Here is a 24,641-nt window from a genome sequence, read left to right on the forward strand (position 1 = left end):
GAGACGAGCAGAAAGCGAAAATCTCGAAGCAACCAGTGTTAATCTCTCAAGCCTGTTTATAAAGTCTGGGGCGAGGGTATGAGACTTCTTTGTTTCTGCGATTGCAAAAGAAAAAAAATAATAAATGAAAGCCATTACCATGCCTTCATTTGTGTAGGGGTGGGGGATAAAGGGGTGCTAGAGAGAGCCTGCAGGGATGCTTGAATCACATGACAAAGGCCCTGTGGGGATGGGCTGTCAGGCCTGTCAGCTCCCCACTCCAAATGAACATCTCGCAAAAGGCAGGCAGGACCCACAGCAGCTCCACCCTGCCAGCCTGTGACAGGGAAACCTCCAGGCAACTTGACAGGAGGAGAATGTGGCAGCTCGTGAGGAGAAAAGCTCTGGCACAAGCGAGGACGGCGACGATGGAAATTAATAGGGGGCTGGGGGGGGGGGGGGCATAGAGAGAGGATGGAAGGAGAACAAAACCCAAAGAGTGCGAGAGGGGGCTGGTGGCGTGGGTCCTTTTCAGAATATGTAATGACAATCTACGCCCTTGGTGAGCCTTTGGCACACCGCTGATTGTTGGGCAAACAGGGGCGAGGCACGGAACGTGTGTGAGTTGCATCGTCTTGTCAGTGAGGAGGGCGCCCCAACGCCCTTTGCTATCACATTGAGACGTGGAACTCGAATAATGTGAATGGCGGGGAGATTACGTTGCAGACCCACGCGAAATTAGTACAAATTTACCATGTGGTGAGACCACATAAAAACAAAAACCTTGAAATAGTTTTAGCCCTCCCACATGATTTAAAGCACTTTATTTTGAACACATTGTAAACGTATTTGAACACACATAACATATAGTATGTATTGGGCTTTACACGATGAGGATTTTTGGGGCCGATCACCGATCAGCGAGTTTAAAAAAACAACAACCGATCACCGATCTGATCACAACATGGAGCGATGTGTCTATTTAAATGACCTGTTCATTTACTGTATATACTTGTGTACTTAATGGCTCAAAAAAATATATTTACAATAAATTATGTATCTTTGTTCCTCTATTTATCCCAGTGAGGCATAGTGACAGACAGAACAAATGAATGGTCTTCTATTAGATGGCAAGAAGTACATACAGTAATTAATGTATCCACTTTTTGTGACATTTTTGTTTGTTGGTATGCCGTGAGATTTTTCAATTGTAAAATATGTTCCTTGGCTCCATAAAGGTTGGAAATCACTGCTCCCGTCAGATCGTGTATCCTCATCAAACCAACATTACAACATGACAGAAATAATGGGTGCGAACTTACTGTAATTAAATGACTTTATTGTAATTAAATTACTTCACCCACACCGAAACTTTAGAGCATGATTCGACAGAATGGCGGCATGTTTACGTACAGCTGTTAGTGCTAGCACTAGCTTGCTAGGCTACATAACATTTTGTTGCCTGCTTGCAAGCCGTATTGTATGAAAAGTACGGGAATGTACCTGAAGCAAGCCTTAAACGAATGTTGTCTCCTGTCCTGAGCACCGGTGACCACCAACACACGTTTTTCCCCAGTTTGTCCTTATAATACAGTCGGCACGATCAACTCTTGTTGTCGTCGCCACGGTAACGAGTGTATCCAGTCGCATTTGACAAGATCAATGATCGTAAAAAACAGGATGCAGTGGTATCGGAATACAAGATTTTATTGCAGTAGTCTGACATAGTGCAATCGTGAAACCGCAAATTTGTCTTGTAGTCTGATCCGGCCATTACGTGCTGCCTGTCCCACTTCGCCGACATGCTTTTTTTTCTTTTTAATAACTTTATTGGCCGGCAGATATTTACAGTACTACGTCAAAAGACACGCGACAAGGCTAAAAAATAAACTAGCTTTTGGATTCAAATATTCTGTGCAAGATGGCGATGCGGAGTAAATGTCTTTTGCGGAGCAGATCATCGCCGAAATATGTCATTAAAGCCGATCAGCATAAAATGCACATTTTCGGCTGATACCAATCAGGCCGATAAAATATTGGTGTAACGTGTAGTATGTGTGTGTGTATATATATAGAGAGAGAGAGAGAGAGAGAGAGAGAGAGAGAGAGAGAGAGAGAGAGAGAGAGAGAGAGAGAGAGAGAGAGAGAGAGAGAGAGAGAGAGAGAGAGAGAGAGAGAGAGAGAGAGAGAGGATACTGTATATCAGGGGTAGCAAACTGATTTATTGTCATAGGCCAAATTATGTTTATGGCTCCCCTCAGGGGGCTGTTATGACTGAAACCATATAAATGTGCAATCGTTTCGTCATGTTAGTCCATGCACAGAAAATTGATGGCCAACTAGTTTTGAAATCAGAAGTCAAGAAAAATTGTTCGGTCAACTATTGTTCACTTTATTTTATAAAAGGAGTTTAGTAACAACAACAAAACGCTTGCAATATCTCAATGTTATTAAAGTGACGTTAACTTACAATTTAGGTTTAAATTTGAGGAAGGAACATGAAGTAGAGACACAGGATTTGCTTAAGCAGGCCATATAAAATGGTGCGGTGGGCTGGATCTGGCCCCCAGGCCGTGAGTTTAACATCGGTGCTGTGTACATGTATTTGCACGGTCTTTTCATCCAAAGTCAGATGGGATAATAATAATAATAATAATAATGCATTACGCTTATTTTAAATATTTTTATATATTACATATTATTATTTATATGTGTATGTATTATTTAGTAATATATTTATATTATTATTATTTTGATATTATTTATATATATATATATATATATATATATTTATTTTTTTTTTAATTCGTATTCACTTTTCTAGGCATTCAAAGACGCTCTACAATTTCATGCACTATCCATGCACTCCTCAGTCCCACCCTAGTGGTGGTAAGCTACGTGTCTAGCCACAGCTCCCCTGAGGCAGTCTGACGGAAGCCTGGCTGCCATTCTGCGCCTACGGACCCTCCGACCACCACCAGACATCCAACTACATTCGTTCGTAGGCAATGTGGGTTAAGTGTCTTGCCCAGGGACACAACAGCGACATGCACTCGGGCGGGGATACGAACTGGCGACCCTCCGGTTGAAGGGCGTACGCTTGCCCTCTGCACCAGCTCCCCATCACCCTCAACAGGATTAGCGGTATAGAAAATGGATGGAAAGCAAACACAAAAATCCAGCCAGCCATATTGTGTATCTGCAAATTGAATATTCCAATTCCTTTCCAATATTACAGGACTGACCACAAAAAGCCAAACGACCATTCAGGCTTGCTATCACACTTACACTCTCTTTATTGGGGTCTTCTTGTAACCTAAAGTTAGTTTTTTGGGGGGGCTGTAAGCACCTGGAAGGAAGCCACAGTGACAATTTTTGGACTCTGATGTTCATTAAAGAAGAGTAAGAGTATGAGTTTTCAGATAGATGGCAGTTACATTTAATACCACTGGAGGGCTCTGCTTTCATAACTTCAATTTTCAAAAAGAACATAAGAGTATAACTTTAATTTTACTGTCGTGTCAAGGCTCCGGAAGACGTCAAAAGACTCCCCCGGAACTAAAGTACAGATTTACGTATATTTGTGCCTCATCCTGGGTTTTGATTAATGAGGATATTTAGGAAATTGATGCATTCCTTCATTTAATGCGATTTTATGGAGGCTTTCCTGAAGCACAAAAACATGAACGTTTGGTTAATTTAAGAGTCAGTTGCCAGTGGCGTGGATTTGAGACTGACTGGATGCCTATGTCAGCCCTGTGATTGACCAGAATAGACTCCAGTCCACCTCTGTCACCTTGAACAGGGTAAGAGGTACAGAACATGATTGCTTTGACTTGTGGATACAGTTTCCATCTGCATGTCAGTTTGAATTTGTGGGAGTTCAATGTCCTGGTCAACTGATTCCTTTATCACATTCTTTGCGTGCTCATACCGGTCTGACTGCATACTTCTCAAGCGTGTTGGCTGCACACCACCACAACCCTTAAGAGGAGATGAAATCCTCCCTAGTAAACACCAGCCACGTCCCATCTTGCGTTCATATACTTGGGATCCACGTGACTCCCTTTCAAAAGGGTCTGATTGGCCAAAAAACAAGCCATGAAACTACATTCGCCATTAAAAGTACAGTGACAACAGTTGAACAATCAAGATCCAAGTAGGGCAGGTTGTAAATCAGCAAAGTGTCTGCGTATCGTCCACCCACCGCGTTTGTCTCGGATGACCAGGTTTTGTCCATGTTTCAAGCTGATGCAAAGCAGGTACCTCTGGAGCGGAGCCGGGACTTGGACGTCGGAACCTGTTGTCAAAACCTGCACATGCCCCAGGAAAGCCGTTCACATTTGTATTTGTCTATATCATATCAAGTGGTTTGAAAAGGGCATTTTGGCAAAACAGTCACGTGGGCACTCACTGTGTGTTCTAGTTGATCTGGAAGAATTTCCTCAAAGAATTCAAATGGTTCACTATACATCTGTATTTAGATCAAGTGAATATGATTTCAGAGAATACAATTATCTAACAAGTTAATGAACTGAATGCACAATGAGACAATTGATGTTTTCTGAACTTCCCTCTAAACTGTGGCCCTGTAGCACTATGTGGGTCTCTTCCATCGCCCTAGACGGACGGGGTCCTTGGTTTACAGTGGTACCAGCATACTAAACATTTGAAGGTTACGAACGGCACACAATGAACTGGTTTGCGCAGTGCTGTAAGAATACCAGGTCGTTCTGTTATCGCCGTACTTTAACTGGCTTTATAGTAATGCCCTAGAAGTCTTTTTCATACAAATATGTAATGTACTGTAATTAGAACTTTACTTAGTTTATGTAATAGTGCTTTGTGACTTCCAACGACCTTAAAAGCGGTGCTCCTTCGCAAACCGAGGACCCACTATATGCTTTTTGACATTAAGTTTGCCGCATTGCGCGTCACTGTCCATTCACATACACGCACAATGCAAATATCAGTTTTGTGTCAAGTGAGCCACCACAGATATCATTGTGTCTGCAGGTACTAAATACACAAACAGCCCACATGAACACTGGCCACAAACGTCAAGGTCGTGCAGTGGAACATGGAAATAAAATATGAAAGCAAGTTTAGCTGACTTAGAGTGATACACGTAACCTCAGCGTTACTCCACTTTCCGTCATTCTGGGTCTATGCGCCTCTAATGGAACACATTTAGACAATATTTAACAGCCAATGCTTTCACTGTAGTTTAAATGAACAGGTAACCTGATGCAATACATTTTCGGGCCTTTTGGATAGACAGTTTGTGTATACATCGTTGTTCGGCCTATTTCAATGACGTCTGATCTGAGCTGTGCGTTTACGCTACATTTGCATCGGTAGATATCCAATTCACATCTGCTTTTCATCAACATTTGGAAGAGGCCTGATCGCGATATGAGGATATCTGATTCCATGAGGAAACTACCAGAAAATAGCTATAGATAGGATAGCCTTAGTTCCAACAGTACAATCGAATCCCAGGTGGTTGGTTACTTGACTTGACACTGAATAGCAGCTTTGTTTTATTCGGTTGCACCAGCAAAACACACGCGGTAAGAACAAACCTCCAGTGAATATTATGGGATAATGCGGAAAGGAAGCACAAAACAAAACATTAGCATCTCAAGGACACGACTTCACAAGTGCATCTCATCTAGGTGCAAACCGCAAGCCTACGTTTACTGTATGTAATGATGGGTGAATGGAGTGGCAATACACTGCGCGTAATATTTTTACACCCTTTTAAACAGCAAATCAAATCACTTAACCCACTCGCGATTGATCCGACCAAGGTACAGAGGATTTTGCTCCACCCTGTGAAGATTATGATGCTCTACTGCTGTTGAACCTATTGGGACCAAAAATAACTTCTTCCAATCTTGGACTAAACTAGAACAAAACAGTTTATGTTTCAGTCAGTTTTGCACCGGTCTTCATTAACACCAGAAATAATCAGAGGTCTAACTACTGTATGTAGGAATATGTATCAGACTGACCTCAAACTCCTCCTGAGTGCCTCCTTCCAGTGAAGATTCTTCAATGCTGTAATCATTTGTAATGGAGGAAAGCACAATATCCGGGTCCAGTCCCTCGGTGTCCGTCAACCAAGTCATAGGCACCTGGTCCTCGCCGGACCAACAGTCCTCGTTGCGACCTTCTGCGCTAGCCAGAGGCGTCTTTTCTCTGTGTTCATACAGACAGCGTTTTCCAGACGGCGGCCTGTCCTGATTGAAATGCGGGGTCTTTGGATGCCCGTTGAAATTTGTTTGTTCTCCCAATGAGTTTGCTCTGGCCAGCATGTCAGTGATCATCGCTCTGTCTTCTGGGAAGTCCTCGGACATGCAAGATCGTTCAAAACTCTTTGCAGAATCTGGTCTCGGTGAACTGGCTCGTGCTTTGGTGAAAACGAATTTTGGCATCGGAAGAGGGTCAAAATTTAAAATAGGTCCTTTCCTCTTGACTTGGTCTACGTGCGTGTTTGCCGCCTTCTTGATGCTTGAGTTCGCGTCACTATTAACTTCCTCATAGAGATTTGGCGTGTTAAATGGGGAAGAAGTTCTACTGGAGCCCATGTCGGAGGGAACCCGGAGGCAAATTTCTTTGTCGAATGAAGCTGAGCCCTCCGGGATGGAGCCGCTAGCAACAGAATCGCTATCGCTCAACTGGAAATTGCCAAAAGCTGTGGCCTCAGACATTCTGGGAAAGGCACTCATTGGCAGAAGAGCTTCATCCTGCTCAATCCTCAGGTCCGGTACAGATATACTGCGCCTGATGGCTGCTTTCTTTTTCTGCTTGTCTGTTGACTTCTTAGCCGGCTTCATCAAATTTATCAGCTTTGTTTTAACGCGAATGTTGTCCAGTAACTTTTTTTTCTTGACCTCCATTTTGAGGCGTTCCTTTGAAATGAAAGAGTAGATATTACTGACTTGAAATATGCAGAGGCCAAACAAAAAGACTACAAGTGGAATGATGCCTACCTAGTGAAAGAAATCACGTGTGACTCACATTTGTAGCTCCAAAACAACATTCTAACAATTCCTATGAACCAATAAAATACATTGGCGCTGTATTGTACCCTCATAGGTGAAATTATTAATGTAAAGCAGCCCAAGTCGTAACATAATAGAAAATAGTTATTTGTTCAAATAAAAACAGAGACCGTGTCCACGGTAGTGAAAGAAATATTAGTCACGATAAATCTTAAGCATTAGCTCATAAGGCCAGTGTATTTCCAGACACTCAGAGAGTTAGAATATATTCTGCATAAAAATACTCTGCTAAACGTACTTCAGTTCAAAACGAGCTACCTGTTCTGTCGACTAACCGTTCCAAAGTCCAAGTTGCTTTCAATCAGGCGGCCCAACCATATTATGTCTTTGATTAAAAAGGAGGATGTGCGTCAAAACGTGCCGATCAGAGGTCGGTCAATGGTGGGAGTGGCCCGAGTGGGTGAAACTGCCCATACCTGTCTTGCAAGGCGAGTTTCAACGAATGCGAGAATGCAACCGTTTCACTGCAGAGCCTAGCCGGTACTTTTCGAAGGTTGCGCGGCGTGATGAAATTATTCCTTCAATAAGCAGTCACATAATCCCTTTTGAGAATCGGGTTGGCCACAGGTTATCACGGAAATAGAAATATACCTATCCGGAATCAAATTGTTGCATAACACATTTGTTAACGGTAGAGGCAATGGTTCTAAGAACATTTTAATATTCATATCACATACTTGCGAAACCATTTTTTAGCCATACTGTGCTGAGCATTCAGGACAGATAAAGTATCTCACTAAAGTAAGTACACCCCTCACATTTTTTAGTGTGTAATATTTTATTATTTCTTTTCATGGGACAACACTGAAGAAATGGCCCTGCAGCAATATTTACTGTCCCCTCAAAATAATTCAACACACAGTCATTCAGCGCTAAACTGCTGGCAACAAAAGTGACTACACCCCTAAGTGTAAATGTCATGTCACTCGTTAGTGTTAAAAAGTCTCAGGTGAGAATGGGGAGCAGGTGTGTTCAATTTGGTGTCATCACTCTTAAGGCCTTTTCACACTGCAATTGGTTTTCTTGGTATTAGCCGCAGGGCAGCGCACAAGGACAACAGTGCACTGTTGCAAGCTTGCTCACATTTGGGAGTGCTTGCGTAGCAGCCAACCTGGAAATAACAGGGAGGGTTTTCCCGCTGATTAGTCTTTTGCTGTTAGCACTCTGAATTCACTCCGCCAGCCCCTATCTTATTGGATGCGGCTTCTGACGTCACCGCTCTCGTATTAAACATTTTTTTAATTGGAGGACATGACGTGTCGTGGCAAAAGCCCACCTTGCCCGTTGAGCCGCGACACGGCGTTCCATCCTTGCAGCACATACACAATGAATGGGTTTGTTGACGGTGCGCTGCACATTGCTAAGTGCGGTGTGAAAAGGCCTTTACACCCTCTCATACTGGTCACTGGAAGTTCAATATGGCACCTCATGGCAAAGCACTCTGACAAAAGAATTGTTGCTCTACATAATGAAAGCAGAGGCCATAATAGTGCCTTCACACCCACTTTATTTATTTGATCACAATCATAGAACTTTTTATTCGGCTCAAAGCTAAGGTAGGGAGGAGTAAATGGTTTGTTAAGTTTGTTGTACTTGTGTGCCTGTCTCCATTTGTTGGTACTATATGCACTTTTTTAAAACAATGATGTGATAATCATACATTGCAAACTATTTTGCAGAGCCCCAAACTATGGCTCATGGACCCATGGAGGTCCCCAGAGTCCAGTTTGAGAACCACTGCTTTTGAGACATTCAACAATCGGGGCCTTTGCTGATTTTGATCAGAAGGGAGGGAAATGTTAAACTTGGACTGCATTTTTTCTGCGTCTGCGTGTGTGTGTGTGTGTGTGTGTGCGTGCGTGCGTGCGTGTGTAGTCCTGCTTTACTAGAGAAACTCTCCCTCCCGACTAGCCAGAAATACTGCTGGACGGATAGAGTGACAAGACGGCGGCATATGAAATGTTGGCAATCTCTCGGTCTCTTCAGGCCTACCAAGCTGCGTTTCTACCACCACACAGCCCCCTTCCCCTCCCATGTTTGTTTACTTATCATTTGTGTTTGCAAAGTATATACTATGTCTTTCCCCATCCACACAAAAAGTGAATGCGACAGACCCGCCGGTGTTCAACTGTGTCTCTTCTCAGTCTACGCCGCCAGTAGAGTGGAGACTGTATGACAACAGATGCGTTTGAGTCTGGGCCCAAGCTTGTTCAATATTTGCCCAGGTCTTAGCGGTGGATCAGGCCCACACGAAAGAACCCCGGCTTGGCTCCCGGTTGAAAGGTGGGATTTGGGAGGATTGGAACAGGGCAAGCCCCTCCGGCAGGTGGCCCGTAGCCCCTTCTCCCGCAACTCAAACAAGGCCCAAAGCCCACTTGGTTACTCGACACATGCACACTGGACGTGTTCCCACCCGCAGCACAGCTGGTCTGAGGAAATGCGAGTCACGAGCATGCACCTGATAGCACGATATAGATTTGACATGTTCGATACACAGCGGATCGACATAAACCCCTTTTTTTCTCTCTGCTTAGAATTTAAAGACGCATCATACTGAATCATCATCTTATGGAACCACAAGTCAGGTTAAAGGCAAATTAAGATGCTTGATTTATTTTTTGAATTTATAATTATAATCCACCCATCCATCCATTATACAGTGTTTATCCTTCATTATATGTTTATTTTAAATCATTCAAATTATGACCACTAATTCTACAAATACTACTACATTTTTCTTTTTGAATATTTTGCCAACATCGTTGCCGATCCAAGGTTGGGAATCCCTGCAAGTTAATGGCAATATATATTATTAGCTGTTTTTTTTAACCTCTTTAAATACATACAAAGGGATTGTATTTTTTGTTGTTGTTGTTACTCCTCCCCCCCCCCCCCCCCATCCATGCATTTTCTACAAGCCTTTTTGTTAGTCCATATATAATCTATGTAAAAGCCATTTAGCACTGCGCATTAAAATTGTGCAAATTATTTAATTACCTGTTCACTTGTCCTCAACGTATGCTCGAGTAATGCTTCATATTACTACAGCTGCTATGGTGTTCTGGAATAAATACTTAAACACATTAAATTGCCAGTCATTAACATGCATTGTGCTCAAGGTGGATCATCTTTCATTGTTGAATTTGGAGCATTAAAATCAACTAAATCACAAGTTCAGTGGTTTATAATTTCGTTTTCCATACGTGACCGCTCGTATCCTTTCTTTTTCGACGTCATCAATTCAGTGTCCAAGTGGGAAAAAATGATCCCTGGTATCACAGCGTCACTCGCAGGCCGCGTGGTGGAACTACAACCAGTTTATAACCTTTTACCTCAACAGTTCCGTTCTTCTTCGACACGAATCCACGAGGCCAAAATGTTATAACTTTTTGAGGTATCACAGCGCCACTAGCAGGCCGGATACTGAAAGTACAACAAAATTCCTCACATGCGTGGGCACATGCCAATGCCTGTTGTTCCAACAGCCAAATCGTTAGGTACACCTACACACTATTCACACATTTTGCCTTTACAAATGTGTAAAAAAAAAAACAACGTAGGTATTGATTCATTTAAAACATTTGATAAAATTGTAATATTATTATTACATATAGTCCTTTTATGTAGTCAAGAGTTTGCATTGGCTACTGTCAATCACAAATGGACATTGTTTGGAAAGGCCAGAATTTTAATAAGTGAAAATAAATAATACATTTGCTTGTTTGTTTCTTTTTTAAACTGAAGTACATTTTAAGTCTCTTAAAAAAATAGTCTCAGACCACAGTAAATTAAGCTAATATATTAAAGGCAAATAGAAATGAATTTCAGAATTACACACTTTGAATTTAAGGGTTTCAATACATTACAATATTGGAGAAACGTTCAGTTATTTTAACAGTTCAATCAGTTAAACTTGTATATTGTCCAGATCAATAACACAGTAGGAAAATACTTTTCAGAAGGCCATTTTCTATCAAATTTCTATATTGAAAATCATTTTCACTGTTTCTTGTGTACCGTTATTTATTTATTATTATTTTTTTAGGTTCAAGAAATAGTCATCAAAACTATAAATAAAATAAAATCATAAAATATTTCAATCTCTGTGTAGTGAATTCAACTACTAAAATAGATGATTCTTATTTATTGAGACGCACCTGTAGCTTTGGGAACAGCATTAGAACAGGGCTATTTTCTATATACACGGTACTGTTAACTAATTTTTATGATTTTTATACATGTAAAGGTGAATAAATGTGCTTAAATAAAAAAAAAAAAAAAAATATGTGTGTGTGAGTGTGTGTGTGTGAAGATCTTTGCAGATGCAGTTTTGTGAGTACACACAATAATAGTGCTTCAGGCCAATAAATGCATTTAATGGGCACGTCAAAGATGAATTAGACATCATGTCCAGACTGAACATACACTGTGTTAAAACAAGTTTGCTACTGTGTGTGCGACTTCACAACAACAAATGCCATGTCAGCGTTTGTCATTTTTTATGCATGTATATACACAGTAAGAGAAAGCTAAAAACTAAATAACACATTAAAAGCCAATATTTGTACTTTTCTGAAAAATACAAATTTTGTACAACAAATATCTAATAGCATAGAATTTGAATTGTTCAATACGAAGTTCACTTGGATATTTCTTTATTATAGGATGAAAATAAAATAAAATGTTGTTTAACTTAACATTTATTCCTCTTTTTTTTCTTTTTTTCTTTTTTTTTTTTTGGAAAAGAACAAATAACATTTTTGGCAACAAAGTCCAGCTTGTGCCGCCAAAACGGTCCAAGCAGTCAAACCGAGAAAAACCGCTTCTTTTATTTATTAAGTCAACTAATTGGGACTACAAACACTGAGCAAACAACACACACGTTTGTGTTTTTCACTATATATATATATATATATATATAAGTGTGATTCCTTTTCACATTCATCATTTAGAGAGGAGCAAGAGTGCGTCGCAATGTATTGGCCTTGTGCTTTTTCTTCTTCTTGATAAGTGAGGCGTGGATTTTATTGAGTGGTGTTGTATATCTTTGGGATAAGGCATTTCCTACATGTGCATATAGATACTAGAAAATTCCCTGATAAGAGTAAAATGGCATCAAGTGCTAAAAAAAAATGTGTGTGCTGCTACGTTGGGGGTCGCTTTATTATTGCTAGTTTCACCTGCTGTATACTGTTTAAAGCAGCCAAGGGGTATCATTGACTATGTTTAATGTATGGAAAAAATATGTAATTATTATACATTATGAGCATTTGTGAATTGAATTGGTTTTGGGGCTTTTTAATGACAGTTGGAATTGGTATTGCTGTCTCTACCAACGGCTGAATCGCCTTTTGAGGGGCTTCAACATGCTGAGAACTCGCCTATAGTATATTGGCAAGTGTGCGCATCCTGGTGAAAATGTATTTTAGGGGTCCCTAACACAACCCCCCCCAAAACTCACTCAGTCGCGCCCCCTGGAAAGTTGTCGAAAATTAGCCCCCGACACCAGTTGCACTGATCTACATGAAATTGGGTGGACTTGTCTATCGTAGCAAGTAGCACAAAAAGGTCTCAAGGACCCATGCCCCGAATTGCACAGGAAGTTGGCCATTTTGGTTTGAAGCAGGTATTTTAAGCAAACTCCAACGAGGGAATTCGACAAAGAAGCCCCAATTTGAAGCAGGTATCCTCGACATTTGGGAGAAGATAAACAGATGATCTTATTCTGTCTGTGCAATTTAATATGGGCGCAACGTGGTAAAGTTGAATTTGTCACTGCTTTTGATTTTACAATTGCAAGGCTCACGTCTATATTTCTATATATATATATATATATATATATATATATATGGAGTAGGTTCCACATCCTTGCTCTAAAGAATACAATGGAACATCCAACACACTTCAAAAAGTGGAACAATTTGGAATTTAAACAAAATGTTCTTGTTGTGTTCAAAAGTAAAACAAATTGAAAACTAGTGAGGCATCAATGTGTCAGGACGAATAGCTAATCATCGAATTATGTAAAAGGGTCTGCAAAATTTGGAGTACAATGACCGTGATGACCGAAATATGTAATATGATATACTGTATAATATGACGAATGGTGATTTTGACACACTGCAAATTCTCCACCAGTGTGTTTTGCTTTCTTTGGCATTTTTTGTGACGCCATCACAGAATGGTAGAAGTGACGACAAGAGGAAATTTGTGATAGAAACCATAAAAGCGGAAATTTAACGGACTGCATCATACATACAAAAGTGTCAAGCTGTGGAGTTAAATATCAACTGCATCCACAAATAAATTCTACCTAGTAGTTTTGTTGTATTATACAGTTGTTTAATGTCTCTTTGCACTTGTTTGACTGTTACAGGATGTTAAAATGTTGTTTCAAACATTGCCTGGACAGGTAAAAATGGCTTATTGAGTCAAATTAATTGACTTTCCATGATTTCCGATGTGGAAATTTAGATTGTGTTAGACTTTCCACTGTACCAGTAATCGGGTGTATGTGTATTTGTTTTCTAAATCAATTCATGCAGCGGTGGCACTTACGAGGCTGTATGTGGATCATGTGTGTGATTTCTGTGGGCTTCAAAACTGCATAGATCACCATGGGGCTGTGTACTGAGGACTAATGCTGCGAAGATTGAAGCGCACGGCCAGTGCAGAGCGACGCTTCCTGAAAGTGGATTGTTTGTCCAGCATGTTGACGCCGGTCATTTGTGTGCTGATAGAGAGGGGAAACGAGTCAAGGCTTTGGCACGTGATCCATTTGTAATTACATTAGATCCGTGATTCCCAACTACTGTGACATAATGATTTATTTACTACAAATAATGTATCTTTATCTATCTATGCCAGCAACATACAGTGACAGGCAGAACAATTAAATGCTGGCAGAAGGTACAATTAAACTGTATATCCACCTGTTGCCAATCATACAAGAGAAAAATAGCTTTGCGTTCAACCTGACAGGCGCAGAGTTAGTAAATCTGTGAGTAAATTGAGACAAACGCATCCTTATTTCGGTGTATATACTTTTGGGACATATTGGTTTGGTGGTCTGTCTGATTTTCCTAAAGTAAAATATGCGACTTAGGCCAATAAGAGAAACACTGCGTTAGATGAAAAGTCGATGTGTGGATGACATGACAGCAGTGTATTTATGACAAAGTAAAAGCTCATTGGCTACTAAAAGATCCAAATTCAAATACGGACCAGCAAGTGTTCTCCTTTTAAAGTGTAGTACACTGCATTCAATTTGGTGCTCATCCACAAAAATATATAGCTTTTTTTCTCCTAGATAGTAGTGCACACTCCCGCGAAAGACTCTATTCAAGTGGCTATTTACAAAACGAAACCAAAGGTTTTGGCTCAACAATTGTGAATAGAAAAGAATGGCTTTAAGTTGGAGATGACGCGGTAAACAAATCCGGGTGTTTGCAAAAGAAGAGTATTACTGATGGCTTCTATTACTGATGAAGATTGGGCAGGTTGAACTTCATTGCACACTTACAGTACTTCCCTATTTCATACTCGTTTAACTTTAAAGGAGACATAGTACGCATTTCTCTTCACCCCAAGAATGAAGAATTACACCACACTTGAGACCCTCTTTTCAGCCTGATTCAAGGGAGCGGTCCAGTCTAGTGCAAATGACCCACTGCTCATCCCGTCCCCTCTACTGCGGGGTGTGCCAAAAAGAGAACCGCTTTAGGGAGTGGCTACTTGTTGAGCCCAGAGTCTGTAAAAACCCTCACCATAAAGACTGCTAGATTACACTTGGGTTACAAGGCGACAACTTCACTGAACATGCAACTATTTGCTGCTTATCAGAAGCTACAGTGGACAATTTGTGCATTGAAGAACATTGCAGCTCTGCTTAGCTTTTGGCTTTGACATGATAGTTTCTGTGTGGTCTGACTGTCGCTTGAAAATGGCGGCGATTCACCCATTTTGGCTGCCAAGTCTTGGGTGAGAAACTCGGGCTGTGTTATGTAAATTATCCTGCTTGGGATGTCACAATTCGGCAAAATCAGAATGGCTTGCTTGCAGACACAATTTGGCAGCTCACTAAACATTTACTTGGTTTTGTCATTTTACACGATTTGTATATAGTAATCCCCAGCCTATTCGTGGTTCACTATTGGCAAATTCACCTATTTGTGTTTTGTTTTGTTTTTTCCTGTGAAATCACTCCCCAGCTATTTACTGAAATTTTTTGTGCTCTTTGTGAAATGCCACAAGATGCCGCCAAAGCTGCAGGCCTCTTCAAATTCTGTTTTTTTTACTTAGGAACTTTCTGTTCTTTTGGTGCCTCGATGCAACCTTTAACCATCATAGATTAATCCTGATCAACCACTTATGAAAATGGTGTTACCCATAATCCTTCATGGCAGCCATATTTAAGCCAAAGGGCACCAATGAAGTTTACCGATTCTACGTGAAGATGCTCAAATGTACAGAAGCAAAAGAAAAGACCTATGGAGAAGACGCATTAAATTGCAAGTAAGTTACCCTTATGCTACTAAACAATTCCTAACAATGTTAACATTAGACATTTCGTAGTCCAAGATTCAGGCCACTAGAAAATAAATGCCAATTTCACATTTAAGAAAGACTATTGGGGGCAGTGAATTTCCACATGAACATAACTTTAGCCTCTTGATTCTCACTACTGGCGACAACCTGATTGAAAAAAAAATATAATAAGCATGCATGGATCGAAGGAGCGCTATTTGCAGTCCATCTTTGGAAAATACTAGTTTCACGCTAGAGACTTACATCAGCAATACTTTCCATCACACGACATTGGTTAAGAAAAGAGCAGTCAAATTCATTTTAAACAGTGCTGTTCTTTCCTATGTTCAAAAAGAAGCATCTTTACGTCTCGCCATGACCCGATGACCTTTTCCACAAAGGTAAAGGAGAGGTGGTATACAGGTTAGGAGATCTGACTTTCCAAAGAAGCCCAGTGTTTAAATAAGAATTGGTGCCAAATAAGTATTGTATATCTTGACTGAGGGAGCTTGGTTTAGCCTGGGTTGTTCACACAAGTTACGGAGAGTAATTGCCACACATGCAAGTACACTTCTTTTTGCATTATTTCAAAATCAAATAAATCATTTGTAAGCCCTTTCTTTTTAAGGGCAATGTTGAAAGATCTGCTTGGTTTTGGATCATAATTTGTGGTATATTTATATTTTAAACTATAAATAGTGTCGATTAATGAAAACATTTTGGGAGGAGTGTCCATTATTCACGTTTGTTCAGGGCTTGTGTCCTATCCTCTGCGAATAGTGTGGGGACTACTGTTCAAGCAATTCAAAAGTCAATTTCCCATAATATGTCCCCTTTAACAGCAACATGAACACGACACCATTTTTGCAATGGATTCCTTCATTTGAAATTCTCCCTCCACTCCACGTCAATAAATTAGAGGCCTCTTGACATATCTTTGTGTATAGGAGAGTGAGTGTTTACAGCATGATTCGAAAAACGGTGGCCCTCAGCGTGCTCTCTGTTTGTGAGCAATACAGCAAAACAGCAACGACATAATATAATTGTCAGATGACTTCAAACAATCTAGTGTAACATGTTTGTCTCTGAACGCCTCACTGTTCCTGTCTGACAGTCAGTACCTGCGCTTCATTTACAAACTAAACCGGGGGGTTGTTGAATAAAGATATCATTAGCTAGAAGGACCCTTTGCTCTTGCCTGCTCCACACCCACCGCCGCTCTATGTCACCCACGCATCCATGCGCAGGCGCTTGACAGAGGGACTTTCCCTGTCGCCGGCCGGAGGGGCTCTGCCCAGGCTGAGGGGCGAGTGGAAGTCCGCCCGATGGTCCTCGCGGTCGCTGCCGTCGTAGGAGCTGCAGGAGGAGCTGAGGCTGTCGGCGGGCGAGCGTCCCAGGCCCTCCTGTTGCCGGCCGGGACCGTGCTGCTGGTGCTGGGGCGGGAAGCCGGAGGAGGTGACGCGCTCTCGCGGTGGTGAGATGGGCTCCGACTTAATGTTGATGCTCTGGTTCGTGCTGATGGAGAGGTTGGAGCCCTGAGGTAGGTGCCCTCCGCCGCTGCTGGGAGGGGACAAATACAACATGTGAGAATCATGCAAAAGTGGACTTTTAAGACTTGTTTCCACCACAGTGTACTTACAAGTAAGAAAAACTTACAAGTAGCGGCACTTAAGTTACCACTGTATTCATTATATGTGGGGGATTTGAACCACATGTGGCTTACGGCCATACTACCCTGAGAAAGCCCGATCTCGGAAGCTAAGCAAGGGGCGGGCCTGGTTATTACTTGGATGGGAGACAGCCTGGGAATACCAGGTGCTGTAAGCTTTTTGGCGGCACGGTGCACGACTGGTTAGAGCGTCAGCCTCACAATTCTGAGGACCCGGGTTCAATCCCCGGCCCCGCCTGCGTGGGTTTTCTCCGGGCACTCCAGTTTCCTCCCACATCCCAAAAACATGCATTAATTGGAGACTCTAAATTGCCTGTAGGCATGACTGTGAGTGCGAATGGTTGTTTGTTTCTATGTGCCCTGCGATTGGCTGGCAACCAGTTCAGGGTATACCCTGCCTCCTGCCCGATGACAGCTGGGATAGACTCCAGCACGCCCGCGACCCTAGTGAGGAGAAGTGGCTCAAAAAATGGATGGATGGATGGATGGATTTGAACCATTTTGACGAATGCTAAAAAAAAAAAAACTGTTTGGAATATTCCAACTGCATGAGCAAATAGTCTAACAGTTTAAGAACAACGTTTCTCAACCTACATTTGCAAAGAATTTAGGGATTTCATCATCTACGGTTCATAATATTGTCAGAAGAGTCAGAGAATCTGGACAAATCTCTGCACGTAATTGGCAAGGGCGAAAACCAACATTGAATGCCCAAGACCTTCAATCACTAAGGCGGCACTGCAATAAAAACCGGCATCATTGTGTAAAGGATATTGCCACGTGGGCTCCGGAACGCTTCAGAAAACCATTGCCAGTTAACATAGTTTGCCACTACATCTATAAATGTAAGTTAAAGCTCTACCATGTAGAGCTGCCCGATACTGGAAAAAGATGACATTGTGATTTTATTTTTATTTTTTTTAAACCTGCGATAGCGGCACGGTGGCCGACTGGTTAGAGCGTCAGCCTCACAGTTCTGAGGTGCGGGGTTCAATCCCCGTCCCCGCCTGTGTGGAGTTTGCATGTTCTCCCCGTGCCTGCGTGGGTTTTCTCCGGGCACTCCGGTTTCCTCCCACATCCCAAAAACATGCATGAATTGGAGACTCTAAATTGCCCGTAGGCATGACTGTGAGTGCGAATGGTTGTTTGTTTCGATGTGCCCTGCGATTGGCTGGCAACCAGTTCAGGGTGTACCCCGCCTCCTGCCCGATGACAGCTGGGATAGGCTCCAGCACGCCCGTGACCCTAGTGAGGAGAAGCGGCTCAGAAAATGGATGGATGGATGGATAAACCTGCGATATAGATTACAATGTGAAATAATGCCGCATCAGTCTACGCAAACTAGTTCAAAATTTAGTTCATAGTTCCGAATTTTGAACTAAGTTCACCGGTCCAAAACAAACTGGTTCAAAGTGTTTTGTTTTGTTTTCCAATATGTTGCCAACGGGCTATTACTCTCAAACTACTGGCATTTCATTTCCCCATTGTTGCCACCCATTCAGTCCACTCTAGTAGCCAGCTGCAGCTTTTACCCAACAATCTCAAAAACATGGGGACAAATTTGTTGTTTGCTTTGCATTTCTCGCAGCTCTGGCTGACTATATAGACAAAATAATTTATCTATTCCATTCATCCATCCATTTTCTACACCGTTTATCCTCATTAGGGTCACGGGTATGCTGGAGCTGATTCATTTATCTATTCCTATATTCCAAAACAAAATAAATTCCATATTATCAGTGTGATTATACAGTGTTTTAACTAAAGCATTCTGATACAAATAATATTTTTCCTTGCAATAAATTTTTACAATTATGTACTGTATTACAAAAGAACACATTCACTCCCATTTACGCAGTGGCCCTGAACGCACCTCACGCACTCAAACAGCTGCCGCGTGCCTGCCTAGTTTCATTCTGAAGAGCGAAATAGGAAATGCAGCAGGTGTACGGTACAATCTTTTAATCTTTTGAGCATGTCCAAACAGGTTTCTGCTGGTCACTTTTAATATTACAGTTGATTGACTGTATATTACAGTACACCAACATCACAGCGGACCCTGCGATGTGACTACTGTGCACACACACATCGCAATGACAATGCTCAAACTAAATATTGTGCAGCCCTATTACCATGCAAAGTGAAAGCCATATATCAACAACACCCAGAAACGCCACCAGCTTATCTGGGCCAAAAGCTCAGCTGATATGGATGACGCAAAGTGGAAAGGTGTACTGTGGTCTGACGAGACCACATTTCAAATTGTTTTTGGAAATCATGGACATCATGTCCAGGCCAAAGAGGATAAGGGCCATCGTGATTGTTATCAGCGCAAACTTCAAAAGCCAGCATCTGTGATGGTATGGTGTGTGTTAGTGCCCATGGCATGGGTAACTTGGACATCTGCGAAGGCACCATTCATGCTGAAGGGTACATACAGGTTTTGGAGCAACATATGCTGCCATCCAAACGTCTTTTTCAGGGACGTCCTTGCTTATTTCAACAAGACAATGACATGCCATATTTTGCACGTGTGACAACAGCGTGGCTTTATAGTAAAAGATTGTGAGTATGAGACTGGCCTGCCAGCAGTCCAGACCTCTCCCCCATTGAAATTGGGTGCCGCATTATGAAGCGCAAAATATGACAACAGAGACACCGGACTGTTGAGCAACTGAAGTTGCACATCAAGCAAGAATGGGAAATAATTACACCTACAAAGCGTCAACAATTAGTGTCCTCAGTTCCCAAACGCTTATTGAGTGTTGTTAAAAGGAAAGGTGATGTAACACAGTGCCCCTCATGCCCCTCTCCCAGCTTTTTTTTTTTGGAATGTGTCACAGGTATGAGTGAATAGTTGCAACAACAAACAAAAACAAAAAAATCAATAAAATGTATCAGTTTGAACATGAAATATCTTGCCTTTATAGTGTATTGAATTGAATATAGGTTGAAAAGGATTTGTAATTTTGTTATTTATTTCTTATTTACATTTTACACAATCCCCCAATTTCAATGGTATTGGGGTTTGTATATATTGCTGGTTAAAACAGGCAGACTCTGTTAAAGTGTACTTTTGGGAGGGGAGACAAATGAGGCTGGATATTTAACACTGTTTTTATGTTGCAGGTCATATTAACCACTTTTTTTAAATTCCCCCAAAAAATGTAAATATATTTTTTTAAATGATCATATTTTTCTTATTTTCCCATTTTAACTCTACATATTCTTAATTGTTTTTTAAATTAATAATGTTCTTTTATTCATGACTTATCATGCATACATTAAGCACTGACACAAACATTTGTGGCATCCCAAAGCCGAAATGTAACAAGAGGGTTAAAGGACCTCCTTAATTATTAATGAAAGGGTGGAAAACAAAAAAACAGACAGACTTCTAAATCTGAATGCCCAGTGCTTATAGACTTTGGGACTTAATCCAATTTGGGGAAATAAATATGCCCAAAAAAAGTCTAAAATGCTGGTGTTGTTTTGCTTTGTACCATCTGGAGAGCGTGCCCTCTTTGTTAGGTAGAGTGTTACTCACACCAAAGAATTAAGCGCTGCTTGGCCCAGTTGATGCTGTTGCCATGCTGACATGGAGCCCAGCGACAGCCCGGGAGAGCTGAAGCCCTGCAGGGAGGAGAGATCTGCACTACTCAGGGAATACTCTGCAAAATCAACAAAAACAAGTAGAAAAACTCTCAATCTTGACAACAACAAAAGACCATCCATGAAACAAAGTCAATGTGTGACCCTAACCCAGCAATACCAGGCTTACCAGCAGGGTTGTAGGAGGTGGGCATGCCAGAGTACACCAGTCCTTGTGGAGGTAAGCTGGGTGTGGTGACAGATACCACTGGAGTGGCCAGTGGCTGGGTGGACTGGGAGCTGCTTATCCTTTGGGTGTTCTGCAGTGAGAAAAACACAAAAACAAATACAGTAGTAAAGGCACAGCTGTAGTTGTAGGAGTAGTAGTAGTAGTAGTCGTAGTTTACATGCATGCGTTGCTCTAAAGCGACTATGTTTTCATTGCTGAATGTGTGATTTAAAATCAGTTTGGCATGTGTTATTATCTAATAAAAGTAGTAGTAATAATAATATTATTATTTTATTGATTTGGTATCTAAAGGGAAACTATAAACAAATAAATTGAAAACACGAAACGCTGCCTTACAAAACAAACCACCAATGTTGCAATTATGTTATGCATAAAATTATCAGTGAGTAATTGATTTGATAATTTTTTAGAATCATCTTTATTTGCCAAGTATGTCAAAAACACACAATGAATTTGTCTTTATTTAAGTTTTAAAGCCACTAAAACACGAGTCAAATAATGGTAAATCTAAGAACTATCAGAGTGAACGTGCAACAACTGAAGCTCCCGCCGCTCTATTGTCTCAATGGATGTAAAATTATCTGCGACCACACGGTGGTGCTGTTGACCTCTGGTTTTGCCATGGTAAGGCGTTTACTTGAGCCAACACAAACTGCACAAGTCAATGAACTTTCTGTTTAAAATGTCATGCATTGAAGTGCAATACCTAAGGGACTCTGATGAATTTAGTGGCATGGAGTCGTATAATATGCAACTTTGGCTGTATTTTAATGCCGCGTCGTGCAATCCAGACCAAACAACATGGCATATTGCGGCCATGCGGCAGCAATCAATGGCTGACTTGATGGCCAATGTAATGTAACAAACGTGTGCAACTGCCATAGCATCATCATCATCATGCTGACAGCTTCCTCGCATTGTTCCAGCACTCTGAGGCCAGATGACTTCAACATGTACAGTATCTGACACAATGACCTCATTGTAGATGAGGTCACTTAATCTTCCTGAAAAAAACATAAAAATAAAAATCATTGTGTGATGTTCTGAAAATGCTACACAAGTAAAAACACGCACACAAAAGCACCCAACAGCCCTTCACACTCCGGGCGTGGAGTGGAGCCAACTGAACAGGCTGAGGCAATTTTCACAACCCAAAAAGCAGAAACATGCAGTGGCAAAATGGCTTCTTTTTCACAACATAATAATAATGCAGGCACTTCCTAAGCAGGTTACACACATACCGACAATCAGGAGGAATGTGAGCATTTTCACCCCTTACGATCAAAATCAACAAAGGCCTGATTGTCAGATGTCTCTGAAAGATTACCTTGAGCAAATATCCTGTGTTGTGGGGTATATTAAGAGGGATTTTTCCTCCATGCTATTTGGGGCAAACTATCGTAAATGTTAAATTGGTTCAATGTTTACAATCACAAGTCCTTCAGCAGGGTACACGCCTATTGACAATACACGCCTATTGACAATCGGGCTGAATTTTCACTTTTTACTCCCTTATGATCAAAGTTAGCAATGCACAAAGTTACAATAAGACAAGACAGAGAACACACTGATATTTTTCCAGGTCAGGTGTGGGTAGGGTTGGGCAGGTGTGGGTAGGGTGACTGAAACATCCATCCATCCATCCATTTTCTGAGCCGCTTCTCCTCACAAGGCGTGGTGGAGCCTATCCCAGCTATCATCAGGCAGGAGGCGGGGTACACCCTGAACTGGTTGCCAGCCAATCGCAGGGCACATATAAACAAACAACCATTCACACTCACATTCACACCTACGGGCAATTTAGAGTTGTCAATTAACCTACCACGCATGTTTTTGGGATGTGGGAGGAAACCGACGTGCCCGGAGAAAACCCACGCAGGCAGGGGGAGAACATGCAAACTCCACACAGGCGAGGCCGGGGATTGAACCCCGGTCCTCAGAACTGTGAGGCAGACGCTCTAACCAGTCGTCCACCGTGCCGCCGTGACTGAAACAATTAAATAAAATAGTTAAAACTGTTAAAATAACTATTTTAACTGCTGTATTTAACTTTTCGCTGAAACAATTAATGAATATTAAGTCAATTGGGTTGGTTCAACACACATTGCCTTTTAGTTCATAGGTTTGATATTGATACTGGATATAAAGAACCTCGAGTCAAATGTTCATTTTAGTCTATGCTGCAGCCTGCTAGGAAAATGGATGTTCATAATTTGGACACCCTTTATTTAAACCTTGCAAACCTTTTTGACCCAGCCCCCTAAAAGAATCGGAATTCAGAATCGTTTGGAACTGGAATCGAACTAAGGAACCTGAATCGGAACCGGAATCGCTCAAATTCAAACGATGCCCAACCCTATGTGTGGGGTTGCTCACATTTAAAAAAAATCGGTTAAGATGGTAAAAATGTGTGACTATACCCAGCTTAAAAATACATCTCCAGTCTGAGCACTATACGCCTCCAAGTGAGCTGACTGCCCAGGCAAAACTCACCAAATCCATTTCCTCTTCCTCTGACTGCTCTCGACAGAGCAAAGGAATGGAGAAGAGATGCAAAGCTGAAGATAACACACCAGTTTATATAAGGGCTGATGCAGAAATTTTGTCTGTTGCGACGGTGCAAAAAGTGCCAGATGTGATACGTCTTTACTTCACACGTGTGGCCACAACAATGGAGTGTGAATGGCGGCTGGTGAGGGTGTAGAGTTGCAAAAGTTGTTTGGAGGCCCGCAACAAAGAAGACAAACAGCAGCGCAGATTGCAAAAAGACAGCACAGAATGCATTCCAGCTATATTTCACTGCGATGCTTTATACAGTATACAATACTGGAGATACTCAGATATTGGCCGTGGTTTTAATAAACCTGTTGTGTCTGAATACTTTCATCAAAATACCCCAAGGATTAAGAATTAAGGCACACTTTTCCCCGTCTGTTTTCAGCTTGGCTAAACTCCCCCTCTATTGTAGGCCAATGCAGACTACAACTTTTGTTAGCATGACAACCACGGGCAGAGATACTCTAAGTTGAACATTGAATCTAAAAAAGGTGTGTGCAAAATGGCAGTATTAGGACAGTAAAAGTGTGGACTGTATTTTCACTAGTGGATGCAGCATTTCATCACCGAAAAATTACTCAAATATGTTGGTGTGCGGATCGATGTATGTCACATACAGTATACCACCCAAGCAGAGCAGTCAAGTTTTAAGAGGCAGTTTACCATTTGAAAGTGTTGAGTTTAAGAACTGTTACCTTGAAATAAAAGTGTTTAATTATTCAGTACACCAGTGATACTGAAACTTTGCAAAAAAATGAAATTTTTGCTGACAAACATTTAATTTTAAAAAGTTGTGCTGTGGGTTAGCAGTACCGATGCACCCCAAGTGCAAAACACAAACAGACCACTATTTGAGTAAATATGGTTGGTACTTCTACTTACACTGTACTGTACCTACTCCATTTTTCCGTTGACCAGGCCAGGGCTGCCTTAATACCCACACTCAATCAATAGCGTGAGTAAGACGTGACAAGGGCGACAAGATATTATCTGGCTCACA

General features: G+C 41.5%; 2 protein-coding genes across 20 annotated transcripts in view; both read right to left on the bottom strand.

The window, feature by feature from the left end:
• The window catches only part of LOC133478277 (multiple C2 and transmembrane domain-containing protein 2-like), a 63,409-nt gene extending 46,497 nt beyond the window's left edge, over nucleotides 1–16,912 (bottom strand). For 4 of the 12 annotated variants that reach the window (XM_061774148.1, XM_061774146.1, XM_061774144.1 and 1 more), the window contains exons 1-4: nucleotides 7,308–7,448; nucleotides 5,997–6,896; nucleotides 4,394–4,453; nucleotides 4,187–4,292 (exon numbers count right to left, since the gene is read on the bottom strand). In XM_061774148.1, the coding sequence (XP_061630132.1) occupies nucleotides 4,187–4,292; nucleotides 4,394–4,453; nucleotides 5,997–6,884 (1,054 nt within the window). In that variant the 5' untranslated portion in view covers nucleotides 6,885–6,896; nucleotides 7,308–7,448. Of the gene's footprint in view, nucleotides 1–4,186; nucleotides 4,293–4,393; nucleotides 4,454–5,996; nucleotides 6,897–6,977; nucleotides 7,167–7,287; nucleotides 7,449–10,046; nucleotides 10,123–10,252; nucleotides 10,396–16,773 lie in introns of those variants that run through there. The other 8 variants (XM_061774143.1, XM_061774137.1, XM_061774138.1 and 5 more) reach the window with 7 other exon arrangements.
• Nucleotides 11,405–24,641, bottom strand: part of mef2aa (myocyte enhancer factor 2aa) — a 115,314-nt gene continuing 102,077 nt past the window's right edge. For 5 of the 8 annotated variants that reach the window (XM_061774152.1, XM_061774150.1, XM_061774155.1 and 2 more), the window contains 3 exons: nucleotides 21,026–21,155; nucleotides 20,792–20,915; nucleotides 11,405–17,135 (listed from right to left, as the gene is read on the bottom strand). In XM_061774152.1, coding sequence (XP_061630136.1) covers nucleotides 16,796–17,135; nucleotides 20,792–20,915; nucleotides 21,026–21,155 — 594 coding nt within the window. In that variant the 3' untranslated portion in view covers nucleotides 11,405–16,795. The remainder of the gene's footprint in view (nucleotides 17,136–20,791; nucleotides 20,916–21,025; nucleotides 21,156–24,641) is intronic. The other 3 variants (XM_061774156.1, XM_061774151.1, XM_061774157.1) reach the window with 1 other exon arrangement.

This window comes from Phyllopteryx taeniolatus, chromosome 5 (genome assembly GCF_024500385.1).
Source record: "Phyllopteryx taeniolatus isolate TA_2022b chromosome 5, UOR_Ptae_1.2, whole genome shotgun sequence".
Taxonomy (NCBI): Eukaryota; Metazoa; Chordata; class Actinopteri; order Syngnathiformes; family Syngnathidae; genus Phyllopteryx; species Phyllopteryx taeniolatus.